Source organism: Gobio gobio (assembly GCF_949357685.1).
Source record: "Gobio gobio genome assembly, chromosome: 4".
Lineage (NCBI taxonomy): Eukaryota > Metazoa > Chordata > Actinopteri > Cypriniformes > Gobionidae > Gobio > Gobio gobio.
Window position 1 is genome coordinate 24,898,036 of NC_137100.1, and position 22,510 is coordinate 24,920,545.

The 22,510-nt window shown below is 38.6% G+C and overlaps 1 protein-coding gene across 1 annotated transcript; it reads right to left on the bottom strand.

Moving 5' to 3' along the window:
* Position 1: 1 nt before the first annotated feature.
* Positions 2–22,510, bottom strand: thbs4a (thrombospondin 4a). The gene is made up of 21 exons (XM_079816228.1): positions 22,199–22,510; positions 21,157–21,354; positions 20,819–21,066; positions 20,610–20,724; positions 17,006–17,088; positions 16,452–16,506; positions 16,148–16,317; positions 15,461–15,598; positions 13,403–13,477; positions 13,126–13,305; positions 12,899–13,003; positions 11,169–11,276; positions 10,919–11,078; positions 10,008–10,126; positions 4,353–4,405; positions 4,100–4,281; positions 3,620–3,847; positions 1,619–1,815; positions 1,206–1,378; positions 968–1,107; positions 2–884 (listed from the first exon to the last, which is right to left on the bottom strand). The coding sequence occupies exons 1-21, from the start codon at positions 22,275–22,277 to the stop codon at positions 841–843; spliced, it is 2,850 nt and encodes a 949-aa protein (XP_079672354.1). The 5' UTR covers positions 22,278–22,510; the 3' UTR covers positions 2–840.

Genomic DNA, 22,510 nt, shown 5'->3' on the forward strand with positions numbered 1-22,510 from the left:
TGTAGTCTATCACTTTATTTAATGTTTTTACATATGAAAATGTGTGTTTGTGTTGTTGTTTTTGTAAGTTTACATCCATTGTCACTATGAATTATGGAAAATACCTGACTGATATATACACTAAAAGTTTGGGATTGGTAGGATTTTAAAATTTAAAACAACTAATTTATTCCTGTGATGTCAAAGCTGAATTTATTACTCCATCATCATTACTCCAGTCTTCAGTGTCACATGATCCTTCTGAAATGATTCTAATATGCTGATTTGCTGCTCAAGAAACATTTCATATCAGTGTTGAAAACCGCTGTACTGCTTAATATTATTGTAGAAATAGTTTTTCAGGATTCTTTGATTAATATGAAATTCAGCATTTGTTTGAAATCTCATATGTCAATTTTGATCAATTTAATGCATAAAGCAGACTCCAAGCTGTTGAACGAGTGTTTTTTTTTTTCCAGAAAGGTTGGAGAAACAACAAAATTGTCAGTTTTGGGTGAACTATCACTTCAATATTGCAGCTCAATGACATTCACCAGAAAGTCCAAGCACAATTTACATTCATTTATTCACTTTATTAATATTAAAGTGAGTGTTTAGTGTCGTAGCACACATCGTTCAGGCTGAAAAGCATTCTTGTGTAGTAAACAATACAACAGGTGTAAATTCGGCATAACTATAAAACTATATTTTGTCTTGAATGCAAAAAATCAGTAAATAGTCCATGTTTTAAAGGGAAATAAGAGTACCCAAAACTACAGTCACATCTGCTTTGGTGCTGGAACCACTTCTGTGATGTGTTTTACCACTAGTGCTCTCCTGTTTCTTCCAAGCTTAGTTTCATTACTGAAGGCCTTGTTCCGCTGTATAGTCTTCAGGGATTGTGTCTGTAAATGTCAAAAGACGTACATTAAGATAAACACTGAACATGCAAATTGTTCCTCTAATATTGTTTAAGCACTGCACTCACCGTTACAGCGATATCTCAGGTTGGACCAGATGATATTTTCCTGTGAAAAGCAGAACACACCGAGACGGCCCCCTCTCATGCTGGTGTCAAGAACAACTCCAGAGTCTGCGACCAATTTGGTACCTTCATAGAACTTTACTCTGTGCCAAAACAGAGAAAAAACATAAACATGTTGTTCTGCTTCAGTGAATTGCTTCTCCAGTAAAGTCTGAAGTCTCCAATATTTACAGCATCTAACCTGATGTATCCCACTTGGGGTCTGTGCTTCAGATTCCAGCGGTAGGACACCTTGTCCTTCCAGCCCACATTACGAGGGTCTTTCCACAGCAAACGCACCTGGTCGTTTGTATCTCCAGTGTGCCACAGAGAATTCCTCAGGAACTCTCCAGGCCCAGTTTTAGACTTTACAGCCTAGAAATGCACAATATATTGATTCATGTCTTCAGTTGAATAATCAAATCTAATTGTGACTTACTTGAAGTGCAAAATAACTATTTGGTTACAGATTTAACATCAGTTAAGTATTTTTGCACACTTCAGAGTTTAGCCAAAACCACTTTTCTAGATTTGCTGAGACATCAGCAGAGCAGCATAATGATAAAAGCACACGCTGAGCATTCAGAAAGTAATAGAGATGAAGAGCGCCTGGACCTTAAGCTGAATGCCAGGCTCAGCCACGGCTCTAAAGGGCACCGCCTGCCAGTATGTCTGCTCCGTCTGCTTCCACATCACCACATAGAAGCTGGAGGAATCCTGGTAGCCAAAGATGAAGCCTGCGTAGTCATCATCGGTCACTGTATTCACGTGGAAGGTGCCCTCAAAGTCCACGCCACTGAATGCCGTGTATCCTGTATTGGGTGGTAAGATTGTGTCATGTTCTGACCCAGATCTTCAAAATACTAAAGTTCAACTACTTTCGTCTGTGGAACACACAAAGAGTCCATATAATGCAAGTGGATAGGACCCTCAAAGTTGGTGCTTCAAAAACCACAGAAAACAAACATCCATATATGACCCCAGTGGATGATGCAATGTCTTCTGAAGCAAAGCGATGGGTGTGTGTGAGAGAAATACTAATATTTTAACTATTAACCATCGCTTCCGGCCAACAATCATAGAGTGCATCGCAAAAGTATTCACTGCGCTTCTCTTTTTCCACATTTTATGTTACAGCCTTATTCCAAAATGGATTACATGCCTTTGCCATGACACTCAAAATTGCGCTCAGGTGCATCCTGTTTCCACTGATCATCCTTGAGATGTTTCTACAACTTGATTGGAGTCCACCTGTGGTAAATTCAATTGATTGGACATGATTTGGAAAGGTACACACCTGTCTATATAAGGTCCCACAGTTAACAGTGCATGTCAGAGCACAAACCAAGCCATGAAGTCCAAAGAATTGTCTGTAGACCTCCGAGAGGTCCCAATGAGCACAGTGGCCTCCATCATCCATAAATGGAACCACCAGGACTCTTCCTAGAGCTGGCTGCCTGGCCAAACTGAGTGATCAGGGGAGAAGGGCCTTAGTCAGGGAGGTGACCAAGAACCCGAGGGTCACTATTTCTATGTGGAGAAAGGATAACCTTCCAAAAGAACAACCATCTCTACAGCACTCCACCAATCAGGCCTGTATGGTAGAGTGGCCAGACGGAAGCCACTCGTCAGTAAAAGGCACATGACAGCCCATCTGGACTTTGCCAAAAGGCACCTGAAGGACTCTCAGACCATGAGAAACAAAATTCTCTGGTCTGATGAAACTCTATGGCCTAAATGGCAAGTGTCATGTCTGGAGGAAACCAGACACCGCTAACCTGGCCAATACCATCCCTAAAGTGAAGCATGGTGGTGGCAGCATCATGCTGTGGGGATGTTTTTCAGTGGAAGGAACTGGGAGACTAGTCGATCGAGGGAAAGATGAATGCAGCAATGAACAGAGACATCCTTGATGAAAACCTGCTCCAGAGAGCTCTGGAGAGACTGGGGCGAAGGTGCATCTTTCAACAGGACAACGACCCTAAGCACACAGCCAAGATTACAAAGGAGTGGTTACGGGACAACTCTGTGAATGTCCTTGAGTGGCCCAGCCAGAGCCCAGACTTGAACCCGATTGAATGGGAGAAACTGCCCAAAAATAGGTGTGCCAAGCTTGTAGCATCATACTCAAAAAGACTTCAACAAAGTATTGAGCAAAGGCTGTGAATACTTATGTACATGTGATTTTTTTATTTTATTTATACATTTCCAAAGATTTTAAACAAACTTCTTTCACGTTGTCATTACGGGGTATTGTTTGTAGAATTTTGAGGAAAATAATGAATTGAATCAATTTTGGAATAAGGCTGTAACAACAAAATGTGGAAAAAGTGAAGCGCTGTGAATACTTTCCGGATGCACTGTATCCGTTCATGAATTTGCATGAAGTAACTGTCTGTACTTTGTGACAGTCCTCATGTGATCTTCACAATGCTTGCTTACATCAACCTTCGCAATGTGCTGGCATAGTGCTTTACCATGCAGACACCTATCAGAAGACCACTGGGACCATATGGGTTACCATTGTGTTTGTTTTGCATGGTTTTTGAAGCGTCAGATGCTTGAGATTATTTTTTTCTTTCTTGTATTTGAATGGTTTGGATCAAATAAGCTCACCAACAGCTAGTCCTGGGTCGCTGTTCATGGTTTGGACAATCTCCATCCCCTGATTAAGAACAACCCAGTTGGGGTCAATCTGAGCCTCTCCTTCTGGATCCAGAACCACAGTCTGATATTCTCTGAAGTCGGTCAGAGTGATCTCTGCATTCTCAGGGCAGATGTCGATAATGTCTATCACGTGATCTTTGTCAAGATCTCCAGTGCAGGCGTCACCCACCCCATCATCTGTCAAAGTGGAAGAGCTAAAATAAGATATTTTCCTGATTTATCTTTTTATCAGTGGTCTGATTTTTGATTAAGTCCAGTATAGATTTGTGAAGCACATTATGATGCAGTGGCCCCAAAAGTTATTTGACACACTGTCACACTTAAAAACACTTACATGTCATTACTTTAAAGTAGACCTGAATCATTTTGCTTGATTAATTGAACAACTTGTGTTATGGCATCCTACTAAGCAAATTTTGTTGTGCGTACTGTTTTCATCCATCTGGTCTGGGTTTTCCACCAGTCTACAGTTATCTTTATCATCCAAGATGCCATCATTATCATCGTCGTCATCACACTCGTCCCCGAGCCCATCCTTATCAGTGTCCAGCTGTGAGCTGTTAATGACGTTGGGGCAGTTGTCTTTGGTGTTCTGATGACCATCTCCATCACTGGAATAAAGACCTCAGTTATAATCTTGTTTTATATTAACCGTCGAGGTAAAAGGTAAAGCAGACTCTACCTGTCAATGTTTGTGTCACACGTGTCTCCTACAAGATCATCGTCAACATCAGACTGATTTGAAAAAAAAAAAAAAAACAGAAGACAGGATTAAAATAATTTTAAATATGAAATATACAACATACAAAACAAAACAAAAATAGAATAATGCACATTAAGTTGCTTAGCAAAATTGTATGGGCAGTGCTGTCAAGTATTCACCCTGTTTGGACTCAGTTTGCACCATTTCACGCCACGATGTCACCATAGTTTCTATTTTATTCATCCAACAAACTACAGGAACTTCATAATTTGTAATACAAACACAAATTTTTAAGTTGATTACTCAAAAAAGTTGTAGCTCTGGAAAGAATTCATCTTATCTGTTTCAGTTAAAATCCACAATGCGTATATGGCACATGCCAAATGTACCTTATTTAGCATGAAACTTTACAGAACAAATAATTTGAGTTTAAATTAGTCACAATATTAAAGCTACACTGTGTAACTTTTTTAGTCTATTCTTAGCTAAAAACACTTAGTTCTTTCAAAAATATATGTGCTCATTAATGTATATTTACTTCTTTCAAGTAATAAAGTATTCTCGTAAGTTTATAATATGCCATTGAAAATACATAAGGTAATGGGATCTAACGGTGGTCGCCATGTTGCCCCTCCATCTTGAAAGTACATTAGCCAAAGAGGGACATACCCGTAAATTCAAGCTTCGCCTTTCGCGTTTTAACCGGTTTTAACACTCGATGGCACTGTACAAAATTCTCTGCCTCGCGCATGTGCGCGTCAACTTGTTCAGACTTGAGTTTTCATCTCAGCAGCGTCCAGTAACAGACTTATACGGAGTTTTCCTGGCTTGTTTATTCCTCAAAAGTCTGTTTTTCCTTGTGTGGTATTTCTGTGCGTTAATAACTCCGTAAGTAATAATAGTTATTGTCATTGTAGATGTGTTTCAGAGTGTGTCATCGCGTAATTCAGTTGATGTCACCTCAGAGGTATTCTTGTGTCAACATACAATAGCGTAATGCTCACCTATTTGAAAAATCATTCAGTTATTTTGTTATCAACAATGTTTATTCGTTTTTAGAAAATATTTGCTTGTAATGTATGTTGATGGAAATATGCATCAGGTCTGATCGGCATATTAACAATTGTTATACAGAGCGCACTGCAGTGCTAACGTTAAAGCGGCGCACACACTTTTGTAACCGGACAGCGCTTGTTAGCAGCGGCAGCTCCGCTCATTTTAATGCAGCTGCATTTAGCTCCTATATATGGTACAATAAGCTCTGGTTTACGGTTACATTATACAAATGTAACTTATAAGTATAGCTATACAGTTCTTAACTGTGTATGTATATTTACCATCCTTATTTGTTCTCTCACAGAAACCACATTTATGTATATATCCACGCAAACCTGTTTATGCCTTGCAATTGGATGACTGAATAAACATTACTATCATCAAAGTTCACTCTGGATTAGCTGCAGTTCTTTCTAGCCGAATAATTAGGCTAGTTGAGTTCCAACCATCCCACTGCGCACAGAATATCCCACAGGCACCGTGTCGAATGTGGACGAGGTCGAACTGGAAGCCATGTTAATCTTGGACTAAATCGGCCACCGTAGAAGTTAAAACGAAATCGAAATTGAGAGGAACAGAAACTAATATTCACTGGATAGTCATATACCTTTACACCACTAGATGGGGGAAAATATCACACAGTGTAGCTTTAAGTTCACGAGTTCACCTGCCTATCCAGTCTTTATTGTTAATGGTAAATTAACTTGGGCTTGCTGTCCTTGAAAGGAGGCTTGAACATAAGGATTGGCTCGAGCTTCGAGCAAAACCCCCCAATAGCGGGACTACTGTACATAGAGGAAGAATGGGAGAAATAGAGGAGGAGCTGGGGAGGTGGAGGCTAGTTCTAAACCACTAGCTAATTATCTCTCTCAGGGCGAGGCATCTTCAATACAGGCTCCAGCACTGCCTTAGAAGCCATGCCACCTCACAGGTTGTGTGCAAAGCTTATGCGGCAAAAGGTCAGGCCACACCATGGCAGTGTTACAAGCATACCAGGCTGATCTGCTCAAGGACTTGGACCAAGAATGTGTTTTGTCTCCATGGAACTGCGCCATTCCACAGATCTGGCTCAGATCTGGGAAGTTTTGGAGAGACACTTCTGGCTCAATCTGTCAAAACATCTTTCCTCCTTATGCCCTGATCTCACACTCCGGTTTCTTTGGCACCTCCGTTGAGACGATGGTAAAGAGATGTAAGAAGACTAGGGCGCAGTCTGCTGCCTTTAGGGGGTTTCGTCCCAGGAAGGTCGAGTTCCAACCCTCGGCTTCCTCTAAGCCCTCTGACCCATCTTAGAGACACAGTCAGAAAGATAGTGTGGCTGCTTGTGCCCCCCTTCCGAAGAGTAGTTTTATGGGGCACATGAGGTCCTCTGATCGTGGATCTCTGGCTCTGTCCTAGACTAATTATGAAATGTGTGTCGCCAGTCTACACTGACCCATGGTCTGATTGTTCCATGAACAGTCCTGAAAGCTTTAGCATTACTGAGGGTAACTACTTAATAAATGTTTGTGGTGAGATGATGTGTTTTTCTGTTTTCTGTAATTCAGTTGTCTTCATCATGTACTGGTTTAGTAGTAATATATTTGTGAGACCCTCTTTTAATTTGTGATTATTGCTACTTAAAATATTAGGAGTCCTTTTAGTAAATCTCCTTCCAGTACACTTAGCAGTGATGGTGAGTCAAAGAGAAATGTGAACAACGTTGCATTCCTGATTGACTAACCCTAACCCAGGCTTATGAGCATCCGTCACTAAGAATTGCGCAGAAAGAGCCAACCGTTTTATTGCATTTGCTCTACCATCTAGCAGAGTTTGACATTACAATGATTCTACCATGAAACTCTTTGGCTGGTTATGTCACTCTGAGGATGTCCTGCCTCTTTGGTAGAAGTGGTGGTGACAGAGATGGAGGGAATCCCCCTGGTTCCACCAGGGCCAGCTATATTCGGCTTTGTTTCTAGAGAAATAAGGGTTCTATATAATCCACAAGGGTTGAGCGCAACCGTCTAGGGAGGATGTTCGCTCCTCTATTGCTACGACAAAGCTAACAGAGTGCTTCTTTATGGTTATATTTAAAGCCTGGATTGAGCTGTCTGTGGTACATCCATATTTGTTATCTGGCATACTATGGCCGGGTGTCAAAAGAGAGACACAAAACGCTAGCTGTAGTGGGTAGAGTACCTTTACTCAAGGCACTATATGAGCTGCTTTCCGCCAGTTACACTTGGATTTTTGAGTAGGGCATAGCACCCTGCAGCCTCCTTGGGTCTGGGTAATGAAAATTACTTGGCACACTGCTTTATGCCTTGCTTTCATTTCCCTCCTTCCCCAAGAAGGAGTAATAATTAGGCTCCCCATTGGAGGGGCATGCTCCCTTTCAAGAGCTACTATCAAGATACACTTCAGGGTGGAGCAGGATGAACAGAAATTGTGATAGGTTTTTCACAAATGTCAACTCCATGACGGTGCATCAAAGTTCCACTTTGAAAGGGAACTTCAAAGTTACATATGTAACCTTGGTTCTCTGAGAAGGGGGACAAGACCTTGGACAAGGCCATGCATCGGATGCACCTTCAGACAAAAGAGTTGATGACGTGTTTTGTAGACGCCCTCTGATTCTCATGGGCACTCTGCTCATGGCGTCATAGACTGCCATCAGCCAATAAAATTGGAGTGTTTAGTACACGTGGTTCATCTCGTTACCCTTTTCAGGGAATCAGGGTTAAATACGTAATCTAGATATTTGTATTAATTTCCACCTTTTCCCACTTTTATTTCAGTTTTAGTTCTTTTAATACATTAAGTTATGAGAAATTTTGTCTTGGAAACTAGCTACAATTTTATTTTATTTCAGTTAACATTTGTTGTATTTCAAGAAACAATTTTTTAAATGAACTGTTATAACCCTGGGCAACATAACCTCAGAAGCAACAGATCGTCAGATAAGATAATAATTTACGACCGGAAAGAATGAGGAGCTTTGCTCTGGACTCACTTCGAATCAAGTCAAAGGAAAGACACATAACGTCTTTCCCCTTTCATTCATAGCAAACCAGGATATTTTGGGTATGATTATTACTGTTTTGTGTAGTGTCTTTTGTATTGTATACCATTATATGCATGCTTTATGAAAGAACCACTATAGTTAATGTAACCTCACCTATATCATTTTTGGTATCTACGAATTTGTATTTTGATGACCTACATGATAGTGTATATATTATATTTTGATACCTATGCAACATAGGCCTATGAGTATTACAAGAATCTTTAATAGTTTCTCCAACACACAATCCAGTTACATATGCAATATACCATACTCAAGACAAAGGATCGTAAAAAATCCCTCCGAATGTTTAAGTTCCCATTGGCTCACTGGCCCCCTGGAGGCGTGACCTCTACAGAAGTTAAAGGGCAACTTCACAGATCCCACTCCCTCTTCTTTGCGTCTTCTGGTTTCTGTTCGTGGCTCGACTCCAGCCAACTATGTTTTACCTTTCCACTACCTTTCCTCCATAATTTCTTCATTCAACCCCGGAAGAAGAATTGCAACTTTGTCACCATCTAACCATTAAATGCCATCAAGACTTTCATCTGAGACTGCATCTTCGAATGCCCGTGCAACGGCTAAAGCATTGCAAGAATCCTTCATTTAACTAACGAAACAGATTTAGTATAAGCTATAAACCCCATTGTAACTAAGGTTGAACTGAGAAAACGGATGGTTCTTTTCATATGGTTAAAGTTAAACTGACATGTACAGTAATTCTTCATTCCTTCCCCTGCTTCCCTTTGGTTTCATTCAGTCATGTATGCGTGATTTGTGTGTATGTAATTTTTTAGATTAGTTATGTGTTCATGATTTAGTTAAATAAAACTTTTGTGCACATTCATAAGAGTTGATTCTGGTCACTGCTTGTAAATCAATGTCCCTTTTAACGATCCGATCACAGCTACATGCTAAGAAAGTGTTCCTTCTCTATGGCCCCGGAAAATATCCTCTCTGAGAGTTGATAGACGATCAATCCTGAGTGTTTGCTGGGAGAAGAGATTAATCAAGCTAATTCAATCAACTGATCAAGTTAATCCGATTAACTGATCCAAAAACTGTATAGTTAATTATAACAAGTTATAATTAATAATTCATATTTCCCATTTGAGCTAATTGGCTACAGATGGCACAAAAAAAGTTATCTGAAATCTAAAAATAGGAGGAAACATGCATACTCAAATACACTGTAAAATAAAATAATGGTCTCCAATTGAAAATTTTCTAGTGACTGATCACATCTAAATTTATTAGTTGCATCAATTCACATAAATTAAATTTGGCCAACTGAAAAATTTAGATGTGATCGGTCACTAGAACATTTTCAATTGGAGACCTGATTTTTTTTTTTCTTTTTTTTCTTCAGTGTATCCAATATTGATCAATATATCCAACATTAAAATACACAGAATAGAATAGAATAGAATAGAATAGAATAGAATAGAATAGAATAGAATAGAATAGAATAGAATAGAATAGAATAGAATAGAATAGAATCATAGACAGGTAGTAATTATGTTGTTTGGCACCTGGTTGGGGTTTGGCATCTCAGGGCAGCTGTCACATGCATCACCAACACCATCATTATCTTTGTCCTTCTGGTCAGGGTTTGGAACTTTCTGACAGTTATCCAAGATGTTTTTCAAACCTATCAGAAGTACAGAATGTACAAGGACGCATCCAGTGGTTCACATTCATAAAGCAGCACCAGAGATGCGTAAGAAAGTATCATACTAAGATATACAGAGGTATACTGTCGAAAATGTCATGGAATGGAGCAAAATCCATCAAGAGAAATGCATTGCGTTGTTATAGAGTTGGGTACAGTGATGTCTTTGTGTGCGGTTTGTTGGGTTATGTCACGAGGTGGCAGTGTTTCGGAAAGACTTCTGTGGAATTGTTTCCACATGTCAGCAGCTCTTGGCTCAGATTCTTGGGGGAAATGTGGTTGCTCAAAGGAGACATGACCAAGCTCTAAAGTATCAAGTCAAGTGTCTGGATTTCTGCCTTGATGAGCAGACCGTAAATGTCAAGCTCTGCCTGGGCTCGATTTTACACTTTTCAGACTGGAACAAATAATTGTTCATATGAAAGAATATTATGAGTGTGGTGCTGTATAGACGCTGTTAATACCGCTACAGGTCACTTCAGTTTTACATGACCCGTGCAAGCTAAAGAGCAAGCTAAAGAGCTCTCTAATTAAACACAGAAGCTTCTGTTTTTCCTCATAAAAGTTACCTGAGCACAGGAAAATACAGATAAAAAAACAGGCCCAAAGGGCGAAAAGGATATTCAAAACATAACACTGCAGTTCTGCAAATAATAAAAACAATAAAAAACGCCTTTGGCCACATAGCAGGCAGATGGCACATGTAAAAATGTGAGCAAAAAGTATGGAGAATTTTTTATATTTGACAAAATAAGAGGTGAATTAAATTACCATCCCCATCTATGTCATCATCACAGGCATCTCCCAGTCCGTCCTTGTCTGTGTCCCGCTGGTCCGCGTTCTCCACTTTTATGCAATTATCACAAGCGTCACCATGGAGATCTTTATCACTGTTCTTCTGGTCTATGTTAGGTACCAACCAGCAGTTGTCCTGTAGGAATACATTCATGCAGGAATTGAAACTGATGGGAGCTTTTCAGTTCAATAAAAGGATCGGTCATAATGAAATTCTTATCTGTACCTTCTCATTAAAGAGGCCATCACTATCTGCATCCTCGTCACAGGCATCTCCCTTCTCATCTCTGTCTGCATCTTCTTGGCCCGAATTTGGAACAAACATGCAGTTATCCTGCAAATGAAAAGTAAATACTGCTAACACTTTACAGGTTGAGTTTTATAACATTGCTTAATATAATAGACTACATTTCACCATTTCTTAATCTTGGTTACTGTTAGTTAAAATGGGTAAAACTTTATTTTACAGTGTCCTTGTTACATATGTCACGTTACCATAGTAATTACAGTAAATTAATTAAATGCAATTCACCCAACATTGAAAATAATAAGAAATCTTTCATGAGCATCAAATCAGCTTATTATAATGATTTATGAAGGATCATGTGACTGCTGAAAAATTCCGCTTTGTGACCACAGGAATAAAATTGATTTTAAAATATATTAAAGGGTTAGTTCACCCAAAAATGAAAATTCTGTCATTAATTACTTACCCTCATGTCGTTCGACACCTGTAAGACCTCCGTTCATCTTCGGAACAGAAATTAAGATATTTTAGTTGAAATCTGATGGCTCTGAAAGGCCTCCATTGGCACAATTGCACTTTACACTCTCAAGACCCTTAAAAGGTACTAAAGACGTCGTTACAAAGTCCATCTCACTACAGTGGTTCTAAAATAACTTTATGAATCCGCGAGAATAGTTTTTGTGCGCAAAAAAACCCTAAATAGCGACTTACATAGTGATGACGATTTCAAAACACGGCATCATGAAGCTTCGAAGCGTTATGAATCAGTGAGTCGAATCATGATTCGGATCGCGTGTCAAACCGCCAAACTGCTGAAATTTGGCGATTCAAACTGCTGATTCGACTCACTGATTCATAACGCTTCGAAGCTTCATGAGGCCGTGTTTTGAAATCGTTATCATGTAAGTCGTTATTTAGGGTTTTTTTGCGCACAAAAACTATTCTCGCCGATTAATAAAGTTATTTTAGAACCACTGTAGTGAGATGGACTTTGTAACGACGTCTTTAGTACCTTTTAAGGGTCTTGAGAGTGTAAAGTGCCATTGTGCCAATGGAGGCCTTTCAGAGCCATCAGATTTCAACTAAAATATCTTCATTTCTGTTCCGAAGATGAACGGAGGTCTTACGGGTGTCGAACGACATGAGGGTAAGTAATTAATGACAGAATTTTCATTTTTGGGTGAACTAACCCTTTAAAATAGAATACAGTTATTTTCATTTTAATGTGTTACTGTATTTTTGATCAAATAAATGCAGCTTTAGTGAGCATAAGAGACTTCTTTCTAAAACAACAACCACAACAACTAAAAATCTTACTGACCCCAAACTTTTGTATGGTACTATATATTTGTAGATGTTTTTGTAAGGTTTTGGATAGTAACATTTATGTAATTACTAGTGGGTTACATTGATCTTCACTTTAGAATACTGATCAATAACTAGTAATTCCTATAGAAGTATGTAGTAACACTTGAGTCATTACTAATGGGTTACCATTACCGTAGAATTAATTATGCATTATTCATGTAAATTATGAACCTGTAGTAGTTTTTAGTAGTTACTAGAGTATGGCCATTCATTAATGACAGAACAGTATTCTATAGTGTTACCAAATGTTGTTCATTGTCAATTTGTGATAACTATAGCATTAACTAATGCTAAAAAACTGAACATTATTGTAAACATATAACAGATTACATGAATATCACCTTCTTGCAGGTTCCATCTCTGCATTGAAGTTTGCTATCTGGATAGGCGTCAATGTCTGTGTCTTTTCCACAGACATAGCCATTTCCTGCCCAGCCAATTGTGCACTAAAAGCAACAAAATATTAAAACATGTCAGGTGGCTCAAAAGCATGGAAATTACAAGCACAAAGTTTACTCAAACTGCTCAAGCATGATAGTAAAGCAAACATCTGTGAATGATGTCTCACCACACAGCTGATGCTCCCATCTCTCTCCACAACACACTCTGCGTTGATGTCACATGGATTTGGCTGGCCGTTCCCACACAGCCTGTCAGATACAGGAGTGGGGCCCGGGCCAGTACTTTTGCAGCCAGAATTCTGGTCACCTGTGAATCCGGTCTTGCAGTTCCCACAGTGAAACGCACCCTACAAGAAAGCAACATTTTCACATTTAACTATATTTACTGTGTTTTCTACTGGCCACATTGGTATAATGGGTAATCTAGGATAGTTATTATCTTACCACTGTATTATGACAGTATGAATTGGGCGTGCAGCCACCGTTATCCACCTGGCACTCATCAATATCATTACAGATCTGATAAAAAAAGGATAAATCTGCTGTTAATCACTGTATGGCACTAACATCACTTGCAAAAAAATACAATGATATACACTCACCTAAAGGATTATTAGGAACACCATACTAATACTGTGTTTGACCCCCTTTCACCTTCAGAACTGCCTTAATTCTACGTGGCATTGATTCAACAAGGTGCTGAAAGCATTCTTTAGAAATGTTGGCCCATATTGATAGGATAGCATCTTGCAGTTGATGGAGATTTGTGGGATGCACATCCAGGGCACGAAGCTCCCGTTCCACCACATCCCAAAGATGCTCTATTGGGTTGAGATCTGGTGACTGTGGAAGTAACCATCAGAGGATGGGTACATGGTGGTCATAAAGGGATAGACATGGTCAGAAACAATGCTCAGGTAGGCCGTGGCATTTAAACAATGCCCGATTGGCTCTAAGGGGCCTAAAGTGTGCCAAGAAAACATCCCCCACACTATTACACCACCACCACCAGCCTGCACAGTGGTAACAAGGCATGATGGATCCTTGTTCTCATTCTGTTTATGCCAAATTCTGGCTCTACCATCTGAATGTCTCAACAGAAATCAAGACTCATCAGACCAGGCAACATTTTACCAGTCTTCAACTGTCCAATTTTGGTGAGCTTGTGCAAATTGTAGCCTCTTTTTCCTATTTGTAGTGGAGATGAGTGGTACCCGGTGGGGTCTTCTGCTGTTCTAGCCCATCCACCTCAAGGTTGTGGGTGCTGTGGCTTCACAAATGCTTTGCTGCATACCTCGGTTAAACGAGTGGTTATTTCAGTCAAAGTTGCTCTTCTATCAGCTTGAATCAGTCGGCCCATTCTCCTCTGACCTCTAGCATCAACAAGTCATTTTCGCCCACAGGACTGCCGCATACTAGATGTTTTTCCCTTTTCACACCATTCTTTGTAAACCCTAGAAATGGTTGTGCGTGAAAATCCCAGTAACTGAGCAGATTGTGAAATACTCAGACCGGCCCATCTGGCACCAACAACCATGCCATGCTCAAAATTGCTTAAATCACCTTTCTTTCCCATTGTGACATTCAGTTTGGAGTTCAGGAGATTGTCTTGGCCAGGACCACACCCCTAAATGCATTGAAGCAACTGCCATGTGATTGGTTGATTAGATAATTGCATTAATGAGAAATTGAACAGGTGTTCAAATCCTTTAGGTAAGTGTATGTGTATATATGTGTGTATCATAATACTATGTTTTTTGGACATACAGTTGGAGTAGGCTACCATGTAAATATCATGGTTTAATACAGAACTCATTCAGTATCATTACACATATCACAGTATTACATATGGGGTGTTTTAAAATATCGTATCACATATTTAATATTAAAGATTGGAGAACAATATATATCCATATACATTTGGGGTCAATAAGATTTTTTATGTTTTTGAAAGAAGTCTCTTAAGCTCACCAATGCTGCATTTATTTGATCAAAAATACAGTAAAACAGTAATATTATGAAATATTATTATATTTTGAAATAACTGTTTTCTATTTTGATATATTTCATTTATTCCTGTGATGGCAAAGCTGAATTTTCAGCATCATTACTCCAGTCTTCAGTGTCACACGATCCTTCAGAAATTATTCTAATATGCTGATTTGCTTTTCAAGAAACATTTCCTATTAATATCAATGTTGAAAACATTTGTGCTGCTTAATAATTTTGTGGAAACCGTGATACCTTTTTTTTTTAGGATTCCTTGGTAAATAAAAGGTTCCAAAAGAACAGCATTTATGTTTATAAATGTCTTTACTGTCATTTTTTATACATTTAACGCATCCCTGCTATCTAACAATATTAATTTATTAAAAAGAAAAAAAAAATCTTACTGACCCCAAACTTTTGAATGGTAGTGTACATATACAAATATAAATTTTTGCACACAGTGGTAAATAAAAATGTAATTAAATTAAGCTTTGCATTGCTCCAAATACGCACTTGTTTGTTTGTCTGAGCATAGTGAACGCCCACACCCTGGATCTCTGGGCCAGATAAACCTCGGGGACACTTGTCACATCTGAACCCTGGCGCAGTGTTAATACACCGTACACCAGAGAAACATGGGTTGAACTGGCACTGAAATTGAACAGTGTATAAGGTTAGCTGGATTTATGATGTTCAACAAACAATGCTCAGTAATATAATGACGATTCAGTCACAGTTGCACAACGATCTGTAAAAATTCTATAAAACCACAGGAAAACTGTTACTTAACAGTTTAAACAATAATTAGTCTAATAAAGCCCCAATTGAACTCCTGATGAAGTGTTAATAAATCATTATGTTTTCCTGACTGAGTTCTATTGTTCATCATTTAAGAAGAAAACCATGTCAGATGTGATGAACAGTCTGAGCTAGTGGAGATACTGCAGGGAGTAATGGAAAAAGAATTATCAAATAAAACAAGTCTTTATGAGTGTTCATGTGCTCTCATAATTACCCAACTAAATTGGAAATGGCTGAGTGGATAGATGAACAATAGCCTATAAACAGCAAAATTCGATTCAAATCAGAGAAATTCATAAATAATAGCATATAACAAACAAGTTGAGGTTTTGTTTAGGGTGACTAATGTTTTTGCATACCAATAACATCAACAAAAAAAGTCTGAATCTTAAATCTAACCTCATCTACTTCATCACATTGGAATCCATCTCCAATGTAGCCCTCAGGACAGGGTGCACAGCCCACACCTTCAGCTGTTTCGATACACATGGCTGGCGTAAAACAGACCCCCGGTCCACACTTGGACCGCTTTTTATTCCGTAGTGCTGCTTGCTCCGGTCCTAATACATCTGAATATTAACATAACACTTGAGTTCACCTGTCTGACTACTTCAACATCTTCATTATAATTGACTTCTGCTTGACTGAGCACAGACATGATTTTCGCTGCAAAACTTTTTTCTCTTTATAGCAAAAATCTTACCATTGCATGGAACACACTCCAAGATAGTCTTTTTCAGGTCAGCAGTTTCTTTGGTCTGTTAGGAAAACACATGGTCATTATGCTGAAGTTCTGAAGAAACTATAGGGATAGTTCACCCAAAAATTAAAAATGTTTATATTTTTTTCTGGTCACTACTATGAATGAGGAGTTTTCAAGCTTCAAAAAGCATGCAAAAACAACAAATTGATCATAAAAGTAGTCCATACTTTTAGCTTTGTGTGGACCAGATTGAAATTTAAGTTGATATTGACTATAGAAATTATCCCTCCATCATTGAATCAGTGAGTTGAAGCCCAAATGATGAACATATCATTAATTCTGGTTCTGTCAGTTGGATCAACCAAGTCAGTGAAAAGAACAGACTCAAAAATCAATTAGTTCCTGAATCCAACATACATCAATATTTCTCCCATAGAGAAAAACAAGTCATACAGGTTTAGAACAACATGAAAGTGATTGCATGATTACATAATTTTTCTTTTTGGGTGAACTATCCCTTTAAGAAACTATTTTCCCACACAATTTCAAGTTACCTGCTGATCCACCTTCTGTTTCAACTCTTGGATCATTCGCATGAGCTCATACATTGGGCTAGCTTCCATTTTTGAGGTTGTTCCTGTAGAAATGTAACAATGATATTTTCTGTACTAGAAGAAAACAATAATTAAAGGTAGTTTACAGAAAAAAAAAATTAAATTCTGTCATTAATTACTCACCTTCATGTCGTTTCAAACCCGTAAGACTTCCGCTTCGGAACACAAATGAAGATCTTTTTGATTAAATCTGAGAGCTTCTGTACCTCCATTGACAGGCTACGCAACTACCACTTTCAAGCCCCAAAAATGTATAAGACATCATTGAAATAATCAAAAATTGCGCAAAAAACAAACAAACACGTATTTACCACTTTAGTGATAATCAAAAAATGGAGAGATAGATGGAGCTTACATCTAGCTCCTTCTTGCTAGACCTCCAGCAAGGAGGAGTGAATGCATTTTGGGCCTAATGGGTGGAGCTAGAATTTCCAACCACACCTTAAAGGGATAGTTCACCCAAAAATGAAAATTAGCCCATAATTTACTCACCCTCAAGTCATCAAAGGTGTATATGACATTCTTCTTTCAGACGAATAAAATCGGAGTTATATTACAAAAGTCCGGGCTAATCCAAGCATTAGAATTGCAGTAATAGCTGACTGGTTTTGAAGTCCATAAAAAATGCATCTTCCCATCAAATAACTGCTCCACGCGGCTCTGGGGTGTTGATAAAGGCCTTCTGAAGCGAATTGACGCGTTTGTGTAAGAAAAATATCCGCCTTCCCTGTTCAATTTATGGAAAAATTGTTGAAAGTTCCCCTGCCGATCGAAAGACTAACGCTCGTCTTGACGTCACGTACGCATCTTGAGTTTAACTTTCAACTTTCAACACTTTTCCACGGAAGGCGATCGGCTGGAACTTTACTTGATAAAGTTTTAAATATGGATATTTTTCTTACACAAACGCGTCGATTCGCTTCAGAAGGCCTTTATTAACACCCAAGTGCCGCGTGGAGCAGTTATTTGATGGGCAGATGCACTTTTATGGACTTCAAAAACAGAGCAACTATTACTGCAATTCTTATGCTTGGATTAGCCTGGACTTTTGTAATGTAAATCAGATTTTATTCGTCTGAAAGAAGAATGTCATATACACCTCGGATGACTTGAGGGTGAGTAAATTATGGGCCTATTTTCATTTTTGGGTGAACTAACCCTTTAACTCTATCCCTCCACCCCGTCGACGCCCGGAGAGGTGGAGCTGTACGTCATTTGACCCTGCATAGTACCACTTGGTCATTTATGCTGTCATCCCCCAGGTGTTGATAGCGCGAACACAGGTGAGACCTGAACAGCACACGTGAAGTTGCTATCTGTGTTTAAAGGCACAATATGTCGTTTTTTGCCACTAGAGGTTGCCTATTCAAAACAAAGGCGTAGCTTGATGACATCGAGATTGAGCGTGGAATCTTGGGAGTTGTCGTCTCACCTCACAGCCAGTGGAAAAGAATCGGGACGGGACTCATGTTCATGGCAGAAATAATTTTTACGGATGAGATTATTAACGTTACTGTAGTATGAAGCAGAGCAGGGCCGAATGCTGTGGGAGCTGAACGAGGTCGCTGAAACAATTGCTAATGAGAGACGAGCGTGACACACGGCTCGACAGCAGCAGAACTTTTATTTTGCCACAGTCGCCGCTTCCGCTTCTTCCAGTCAAGCATATGTGGGGTAACGCACCGCTGTTTTATCATATTAAATACATTTGAGTGTGTTGAAAATGATGTTATAACGTTACTCTGTGCGTTCGCTACGCGACTGCTATGAGACACTTGTTGCACACTGCAGTAAGCTAGATCGATATTAGAATATCATATTAATAAATCCAGGATGGCTTGTGTTGCTAAACAGCATGTAATTAATTTTAAAACATATTGTATGACGGAGAAAATACTGTACAATAATTAGTTTTCTGTCTATAAATGTATCCAAACAGTTGTTCCCTTGTCTAATAAAAAATAAAATAAAAAAATAAACATATAATATATTAAAGCGTATTTGGTGTTTCCATGGTTTCTACATAAACCACGGAAATCGAGGGTATGATGTCACTGAAAGGCAATGCATGTACAGTACATGGTCCTTGTCCTGGTTAAAATAGCGTATTCTCTGGATTTAAACATTCTTGGAAACCTCTGGGATAATGTAACACAAGTCAACAAAATATATAAAACTGTTGTACTGTTTTTTTTTTGTATATTTTAATCCAAAAATCTCATTATGTCTAAAAGCGACAGCAGCCTAATATTACTGCTGTCTGTATTTAATGTTATTCAAACAACAAAATAGAAGGAAATCACTGCTCTTCATTAAATAGCTGTAACTTTAATAAGGATTATTCTTTAATTTATACAGTCAAATGTGCAATGTTATTTTATATTTGATTACTTTATTACATTTATGTACCTGAAAACTAATGTTAGACCTACCTGAAAAACATGAAAAGCACTGTTTCACGAGTTTGTGTGCCCATATAATCTTAGTGAAAGTGGTAAACAGATTTGGCTTGCTGTCTGCTATAGAAGGGCTCAGAGAGGATATTCTACCCGAGCTCCGATTGCCCCCCTGTAACAGGCAAAATTGTACAAAAGGAGGAGCAGGGGAGGAGGAGGGATGCTGCATGCAGGAACTAAAAATGGGAAGAGGTAAGCTGCTTGTTTTTCTAGCTTGGTATTAATTGGAAGATTAGATGGGCGTACTCCTCCCGAAATTACGTTTAATAACTTCACTTATTTTATTGATATCTTTGCTCTATTGTATTTATTTGTGCTGTTGCTTGTAGTTAGATTATTTGTTCTTAATTTCTTTATTTTTATTTGACAGTATAGTCCTTTTTCCCCTGAACATAGCACATGCCAAACCGTACCAAAACTGAACCTAAAACCGTAATACAAACCGAACGCTATATCAGATGTAAAATATGTACAATAACAATTGCAGAAAAAATTATATTAAGATGTCCAGAAATAAATTTCAATAGTACATTGGGTTTAATTTATCAATATAGACTCTTATATTGTGACTCTTATACTCTTTAATGTGATAGTTTCATTCTTGCATCTAAACTCAATACATTGTTAGTGTTGATATTTTTCATAGATTCGCAAAATTAGCTTGTATTACCCAATGGTCTAGTGGTAGAAGTTTTGTATATCATGTCAGAGTTTTTTATCAATATCATCAGTGATTGTATATGAAGAGCAGGGACAGTTTTTTGTGCATTTTGTTTTGTGATTTCACCGGAACAAATAGAAAGTCTAACATCTCCTGACTGAAGATGTTGTGTTTGTATTAGGTAGTTTCATTCATGCCGCGATATGTTTTAAAAAGTATCGTCCCAAGCAAAAAGTGGTGGGCACATGTCCCAACTGTCCCACTCACAAATTACGCCTATGGTTACACCCCTAACAGAAAGCTCTCAGATTGATCAATATGAGCGTGAGTAATTAATGACAGAATTTTCTTCTTTTTTGCTGGGGGGGAACTAACCCTTTAACAAAACTATAGCTGAATAAAACAGAGAAACAACTAGTAGTTGCACCTAGTAGTTGCAGTGTTTCTCTATCTTCACTCAGCTCTGGACCACCGCAGTCCTGAAGCTCCACGACATTATCAATAGACTCATCGAGCACGAGTCTGAGGTCTGACAGCTTATCCTGTGACACAGGTACATTTATAGGTCATACTTGCTCTATGCACATGTAAACTCATCAGAACAATGATATTATTTGTTCAATCTTCCTGGTTTACCTGGGATGAGGTTGGCAGGGTCTTCAGTGTGACTCGTTTTGGGCCCTGCGGCAGTGATTTAAAGGCCAGCGGCACGTCCTGCACTCTCTCCACCAGCCTGCAGTCCACATAGAGAGCTGTGGCGGGGGTGCCCTGCTGCAGCCCACTGAAGTGCAGCAGTATGTGATGTTGCTGACCATCTGTAAGTGACACTTTCCCGAAATTCGTTGTGCCAACCTTTCCGTTGCTTTTTAGATATTTCAAAATGACTGTCAACAGAAAGAGTAATTGGTGTACATGTCAAGTATTGAATGAGCCGTTGATCATAAAGCACATTAGTGAGCTCTGATCAGACAAACCTTTGTTAAGTTTCCCTTGAACAGTGAAATCAAAATAATCTGTGTTATCTGCAGCATTGAAGATGCGGAAGGCACGTGTTGGAGCTTTGTTCTGCAACTGCAGGCTCGCAAGGATAAAAACGTTGTCCATATTCTTTGCCCTTATTCCTCCTTGCAGAAGGTCAGGTAAGCAATCAGGTGACACCAGGAGATCATAAACTGAAAAATGTCAACAGATTTGCATCGGGTACTAATGCTTTTTGATTCATTTGTGTACACTCTTGAAAACATGGTTCCATTAACATTTCAATTGCACAAAAGGTTAATAGAAGAAGGTTCTTCGGATTGTTGAAATGTTTTTCACATTAAGAAAGAAAATGGTTCTTTTAAGTTATTTTTCAGTCCACTAAAACTGAACCCAAAATGGTTCTTCTATGGCATAACTGAGAAAACATCCTTTTGGAACCTTTATTTTTAAGAGCGTCAAACATGTCATTGAACTATTTTGCAGTGCAGGAAAGCCCGGGAAAGCAAGCGATGAGGACATTGGCAGATTTGACCACAACTAATGGTCATTTTATATAGTGTTCAAATCTACATTTGTTAATCCCACTGCATGCTGGGGGAATTCCAGACAATTTATGACATTTATGGAGTGTTACACTGTACAAATTATTTTTCTAAACTGTAAATAACAAAACAAAGATTATTGGAGTAAAATACTATTTCAGTCTTTCTACTACATGTCACATTTGATTCAATGTTTTACTTGATACATTTTTTGTAATTATTTTAACATTTACTAGCAATTTCTGAGTGAAAACTTTTCTACATCATCTTTTTTCAATGTAATTGACTTCCCACCCTAACACACGTATATCATCCCCAATTGTATTTATTTCACATCTTAAAAGTAGAAAATTAAGGTATGCACACACTTAATCATAAAATTTAGTAAATTAATAATGCAAAAAGTAAAATGGCAAGAATCTTAAAAAAAAAAAAAAAAAACCTTTTAACTTCTGACTAAAGGTTAGATATATTATAAGGTTTAAGCACTTACCAATTCCTTGAGTGTTCACTGTATCAAGGAGGTGTAAAATTAACTGTAAACTGAATATGATTCTTGTCCAGATACCCATTGTGGATTTATTTTGTCACAAATCCAATTGAAGTGTTCTACTCTTATTCTAGGGGGGGGAAAAAACTGCTCTGACCCCTAATTCAGGCTTGACCAGTAGCCGTCAAAACAGAACTGCCTGTTCCCTGCAGATCAACGAGAACCAGACTGGTGCTCAAGTGATTTAAGCTTTTCAGATGTCTCTATATAATGTGTGACCAAGCACCTCCTCCAGAATGCTTCTGTGCTTTTACC

What these genes read in the sequence shown, in the direction of transcription:
- thbs4a (XM_079816228.1), bottom strand. Translation starts at nt 22,277, where the DNA reads ATGGGTATCTGGACAAGAATCATATTCAGTTTACAGTTAATTTTACAC. An exon ending in TGTGACACAAACATTGACAG is followed by an intron (nt 4,282 to 4,352) that starts GTAGAGTCTGCT and finishes TCTTTATTCCAG; the next exon opens with TGATGGAGATGGTCATCAGA. An exon ending in CGACCCAGGACTAGCTGTTG is followed by an intron (nt 1,816 to 3,619) that starts GTGAGCTTATTT and finishes CACCCAATACAG; the next exon opens with GATACACGGCATTCAGTGGC.